We start from the raw sequence: 6,438 nt of genomic DNA on the forward strand, positions 1-6,438 counted from the left end.
GTGGCTATTAAAGTGTCCCAGACAGATGGAAGGATGGGTGACCACCGGTACCGGTGGTGTAGTCCAAGTCGCTCTAGGTGGTTTGTAAATATTATGCAAACACAGTCCACCTACTTCCACGGAAATTCGGTTCACCCTACTGCTGTCCGTTACGCTCTCAATGACCCTTACCTTCGATGGCTCTTTAGCGTAAACGCTAACCCCTCCTTTGAGCCTAGAAGTGTCCTCGCGTTGGACCACCGTATAGCCTGGGATCTGGAATCGGGAAGATTGCGCGCCTGAATAAAGGTGGGTCTCCTGTAATAGGAGGATATCTTCGCAGTGGGCGGCCAATAGCTTTGATAAAAGCTCATTTTTTGCCATACTCTGGCTCTCGACGTTCAGGGACAATATGTGCGTCAGTTCGCCATCCCCGCCGTCGCATTTTCCGATTGGCAGGCCGCGAATCAATTGATACATGGGACGTTTGCTTTTTTCTCGGACGTGCCGACGACCCTGGCGACACGAACGCGGTATTATTTGGCTAGGCGGCAGACCGCTTCGCCATTGACGGGACTGATTGGGACTCGACATAAGGATAATAGTGTGGCGCCGGGATAGGGCTGCTATTCGGGCACCGGGTTTGGATCAAATTTAGTCACACACCGGGGCGAGCAGCTCATGTGGCTCGTTGGCTCGATACCCGGGATGGTCTCGTGACGGTCGACCGGGATTTACACCTTTGCCCTCCCGTGTGCCTCAAGCCCCCTCACCACTGCAAGGTAAAGATCCACGAGGGGGACCTAGGGCGATGTTACTTGCACAAGGCTTCACAGAGTAGCGATGGGTGATCGAACTCGGTAACTTTCGGGTACTAAGCAAAGACCGTATCGCTGAGCCACACCGCCCCCCCTCCCCCCTTACAAAGGTAGCTCTCTCAAGCCATTGGGCCGATGGAGCCGGTGTATATCACGATTTCTATAACAATATCTATAAATCAAAACAACAAAGATATAGAATAAATGAAACTGGTTTAAATCTGGAACCGATTCAACAAAGAATAAAGTGTAACAAAGTAACCATATTTTGCAAAGGCCTAAACGATCAAGTTAAATTAACCCTTGGTGATAATCAACACAATAAGAGGAAGTTATCCAAGTATAATCTCACCCACTCAAGAGGGGATGCAGAGTTGTAATCGTTCATGCCATCGACATTAACATATCTCTAATGAAAGAAAAAAAAAGAAACATACTGTGGTCTGTGGAATCTTCAAAATCTGAAGTTAACCCTCTCCTTACCAACCACAGGAAATTCGTCACATTTGTTACGATGCAGTGAACAAGTTTCTTAATCAGATTTTTTGTGTACATAACAATTTTTATGAAAATTATGTGTTTTATGAAGCTTGTTATGCTGCAAAATATGTGCATAGCTTGTATGGACGAATTTCTAATGAATTTGAGTGTAAAAAGCCAAGTTCTGTGTTTGGTAGGTATAACATTTCTGAAAAATCATGAATATGGTCGGTAAGGAGAGTGTTGAGTCTTAAAAGTAAGAAGGAGTAAAATGGGCAACAGCATGGGCCTTGCATGGCTCCTGTTGTCTTTCATTAGGAATTAGGCTATCGATTTGAAACAACGGGCCTTAACCCTTTTCCTTTCCAACTATAGGAAAATCGTCACATTCCTTCATTAAGATACAACCGACATTTTTCTTTTTCAAATTTCTCTTGTACACCATAAAAATTAAATAAAATGAACAGTGTGTTGTAGAGCATGTTTTGCTAAAGAAATTACTCATCTACAAAAATCACTGCTATTGTGTTTGAGTGATAACAAATCTATTTTTGTGTTACTTGGGTGTGAAGTTTGGGGGAATATCCTGAAAATGGCTGGTAAGATGAGAGTTAAAGATGACTTTGGCTATTTGGATTGTGCGTCTTTCATGCAATGGAGACCGTTTTAGGCTCTTACGCATCATACTGACAGTTTCCGCCCTCCTGCAGTTGTTACAAACAAATCTACATGCTCTGTTTTGAACGTTGTCTAGCTGTTCCATCTGTTATATAATCTTGGTAAGTATAAACAAAGAGGTAAGTATGGGAAGGCTTCAATGGAAACAGTTTAAAAAATGGACGGTTGGGTCGTACTCTATGTCAGAAAACAATAGACAAAAGGATGTTGTTTTTTTTTTTTTTAATAATAAGACGACATGTAGTCCGAATTCTAGTGTCTGTATCATCACCATCACTATAATCGTCATCATCATCATCATCATCGTCATCAACATCATCATCATCATCATCATCATCATCATCATCATCATCATCATCATCATCATCATAATCATCATCATCATCATCATCATCACCATCACTATAATCGTCATCATCATCATCATCATCATCATCATCATCATCATCATCATCATCATCACTATAATCGTCATCATCATCATCATCATCATCAACATCACCATCACTATAATCGTCATCATCATCATCATCGTCATCACCATCACTATAATCGTCATCATCATCATCATCATCATCATCATCATCACCATCACTATAATCGTCATCATCATCATCATCATCATCAACATCACCATCACTATAATCGTCATCATCATCATCATCGTCATCAACATCATCATCATCATCATCATCATCATCATCATCATCATCATCATCATCATCATCATCATCACCATCACTATAATCGTCATCATCATCATCATCATCATCATCATCATCATCACCATCACTATAATCGTCATCATCATCATCATCATCATCATCAACATCATCATCATCATCATCATCATCATCATCATCATCATCATCATCATCATCATCATTAACTTCACCTTTTAGAATCTATAGCACCTGCATTTTGTATGAGACAATGAATTAGTAATAAGGACATTATATAAAATATAACAGAATACAACATGTAATATTTTTACACTCTTTGAACTCTTATTGGATTTTGAATCGAGTTCTTGACCATTGCAAAAAAATTATGAGAGCTATTAATGAGAACGAGTCCCGAAAACAAAGGGAAGCTTAAAATATATGCAGGCGTGCGTGTCTGGGCATTTAAAGAAACCTAACAACCGCTCTTTATCACGACTAAAGGGAGTGTAATAATATTTGATTTGGAGTTTCTTATTCTCTTGTTCTTCAGTCTCAAACAAGATGGCTGATCTGATGTACAAAGTTGATGAAGGGAAGAACCTTAGTCAAGTCGTACAAAAACTGGTGGAGAAAGGTAGGTTGGGATGACTACATCATCATCATCATGATCGTCATCATCATCATCAGCATCATCATCATCATCATCATCATCATCATCATCAGCATCATCATCATCATCATCATCATCATCATCAACAACAACAACATATTCATCATCAATATTTTTTAAAAGCCCTTAGAGTCTGGTGTCTCGGAGTTATAGCGCTATATAAGTCTTCAGCATTATTATTTATTAGCATCATCATAACCATCATCATCACCATCACCATTATCGTAAGGAAGATAGAAAACCTATCACCACACATTTATATCCTTACCTTATTCACAGAATCGTACACAGTTGCTTTCAGTTTCAAATTCAATAAGAGGGATCGGGTAATTGCTGGAAAACGTCTCGTATTCAGCGATCAACTTTTGAACATTGGGAATGGCTACAATCATTACAATGGAGTATTCACGGCACCACGGGATGGCCTCTACGCCTTCCATCTCTCTCTTAGAGTTAAGTCTAATGGTAATGACGTACTGAATATTTTTCAATGTGATTTCTTCTAATTCAAATTACTCCCGGATTGTATGGTTGGTGGTATGTGATGCATTGGAGCGATAGAAGTAGTGGTGGTGATGATGATGGTGGTGGTGGTGGTGGTGGTGATGGTGGTGGTGATGGTGGTGATAGTGGTGGTGATGGTGGTGATAGTGGTGATGATGGTGGTGGTGATGGTGATGATTGTGGTGGTGAGGGTGGTGGTGATGGTGTCGGTGATTGTGGTGGTGGTGGTGATAGTGGTGATGGTGGTGGTGATGGTGGTGATGGTGGTGTGATGGTGGTGATGGTGGTGGTGGTGATTGTGGTGGTGATGGTGGTGTTGATGGTGGTGGTGATGATGATGGTGGTGATGGTGGTGGTGATGGTGGTGGTGGTGATGATGATGGTGATGGTGGTGGTGATGGTGGTGGTGGTGATGGTGGTGGTGATGATGGTGATCGTGGCGATGGTGGTGGTGGTGGTGGTGTTGATGATGATGATGATGATGATGATGATGATGATGATGATGATGATGATAATGATGATGATGATGATGATGATAATGATCGTCTCCATTTATGTCTCTACGTGCACAGCTGTATAATGTCTCCATTTTACGTCTAGATCCACAACCGTCTGTCTCCATTTAATATCTTTATGCACGACTGTTCAATGGTCCCATTAATGATCTCTTACAGAATACATCATCGTTGACTTGCAGGCAAAGCGCAAGTCGGTGGCCACCCTCATGGCATGGGACAAATCTCACAATGACCAGACCTCCGTCAGTACCATCGTCTTCTTGAACAAAGGATCCACAGTGAGACCTCGAGTTCACTCCACCAAGTCTAATCACGTGTTCAGCAACAATGAGACGTACTCATTTTTCACAGGATTCTTACTAAAACTGATTTAACTCTCTCGTTCCCGATCATTTTCAGAATTTTCTCCAAATGGCAGGCTTAATCAGCATGAATTTTGTTTTTTTTAAAACTCAATCTCTCTTGATAACAACTTATGTTCTTATTAATTAAACAAAAATCATTGGGATGTAGCATTAAATCTGAATAAGAAAAAATGTATATTGTGTGGTAATACAAGTATTTTCCTGTAGGTGGTAAGGAGAGGGTTAAATACACTGTGTACTACCACTATCATTGGAAAACCTTATCTTTTCTAGATAAATAATACGTAACCATTGAATAATACTTTGATGGCGTTAAATACTAAAATGCATTCAACGCTTACAGTATATTTGTGTGCATTTTATTGGTTTAAAATAATCAAAACAATCTCACACACTCACATGACTTGAATACATTTACAATTAATAAATAGACTACCTTCAATTTCATTGTGTTTTCATTGATTTACACCACTATTGTGCGGCTATGTGGTCTTGTGGTATGACACTCGCTTTCAAATCGGATGGTCCTGGGTTCGAGCCTCGCGCTCGGCGCATAATTGAGTCCTTGTAAAAGACTCTTTACTCACATCTTCTCACCGTACTCAGGTGTAAAATGAGTACCTGGCCGTTAAAAGCGTTGTCTTTGTTCGAAAAATTGTACTATCGCCTAATAGGTGTCTTGTCCCGTCCTACATGTTAAATGTTGCTGTAAACCAGGGACCCCGTGTAAAGCGCTTTGAGCACATTTAATGGATATTGCGCCATATAAAGCTCAATTAAAAAAAATATTAAACACTACGAAATCAAAAGTCTCGAGAAATGAAAGAATAGTGTACACAACGAGATATAGTTGGTAAGTCTAGACAGTCAAATTAATTTAGGAAAAAAGATGCCAAACCAATGGGAGCGATCTATATTCATGTGTTCGTTCAACCTAGTCATCAATCACGTGATTTGCTACTGTACAACGTTTGGACATTTCTCAATGCATCTAAACACGCTTCTTTGTTTATGAAAGTTGATAAACATACCCTTGCGTCATGCTGAGCAAAACGACCAATTAGTAGCGTTGGATATTTTTTTTTAATTATGAACAATTTTCACTACGTGGGGTCATTTTGAGCACACTTTCCAATGTGACCAATGATCTCGAGCACATGTAAATGTAATATAGATCGTGCCCATTACTGGAAAATTTTGAATGGTCTAAGTAAATGCCAATAATTTAAAAGCATTTCATTTTCTAATAAATGCCCGTAGAAGTAGATAACAATCTTGAATTTCTTATCCCATTTCCGAGGTTAGTGTCTGGAAATGATTTTCTGTTTTGCTTAATGACCCTTTAAAAAAAAAATTGGCATTAGAAGTACCGAATTGGCATCTCTAGATCGTCTATTTTGCTTAATGACCCTTTAAATAAAATTGGCATTAAAAGTACCAAATTGGCATCTCTAGTTCGTCTATTTTGCTTAATGACCCTTTAAATAAAATTGGCATTAAAAGTACCGAATTGGCATCCCTAGATCGTCTTGGATTCCCCATGACATACCTTTTATCATCCCAAATTACCTTGAATTCATTGAAAAATGAAGTTTTTTTACAAATTATTAGTTATAAAATAAAAATTGGATTCAGTAGTCTGATGTCACGCCGCCCGGCAACGGCGGCCATCTTGGTTCAAAATCAAAAAAATCATTACTTTGATTATAGTGATTGTTGTTTTAATGGTGATAGTGTTGTGATTATGTCGTAGTGGTGGTG

The 6,438-nt window shown here is 39.5% G+C and overlaps 1 protein-coding gene across 1 annotated transcript; it reads left to right on the forward strand.

The window, feature by feature from the left end:
• The first annotated feature begins 3,096 nt into the window (after window positions 1-3,096).
• On the forward strand, window positions 3,097-5,119 carry LOC144960288 (cerebellin-4-like). Its single transcript, XM_078893327.1, has 3 exons — window positions 3,097-3,254; window positions 3,570-3,755; window positions 4,469-5,119. The coding sequence occupies exons 1-3, from the start codon at window positions 3,182-3,184 to the stop codon at window positions 4,684-4,686; spliced, it is 477 nt and encodes a 158-aa protein (XP_078749453.1). The 5' UTR covers window positions 3,097-3,181; the 3' UTR covers window positions 4,687-5,119.
• The last annotated feature ends 1,319 nt before the right edge of the window (window positions 5,120-6,438 follow it).

Source organism: Berghia stephanieae, chromosome 15 (assembly GCF_034508935.2).
Source record: "Berghia stephanieae isolate SIO BIC M18660-M18661 chromosome 15, UCSD_Bste_1.3, whole genome shotgun sequence".
Taxonomy (NCBI): domain Eukaryota; kingdom Metazoa; phylum Mollusca; class Gastropoda; order Nudibranchia; family Aeolidiidae; genus Berghia; species Berghia stephanieae.

Bases quoted from the DNA above. Each gene is read 5' to 3' on its own strand.
- LOC144960288 (XM_078893327.1), top strand. From the start codon at position 3,182: ATGGCTGATCTGATGTACAAAGTTGATGAAGGGAAGAACCTTAGTCAA. The intron at 3,255-3,569 runs GTAGGTTGGGAT...CCTTATTCACAG, and splicing joins ACAAAAACTGGTGGAGAAAG to AATCGTACACAGTTGCTTTC. The intron at 3,756-4,468 runs GTAATGACGTAC...GATCTCTTACAG, and splicing joins TCTTAGAGTTAAGTCTAATG to AATACATCATCGTTGACTTG.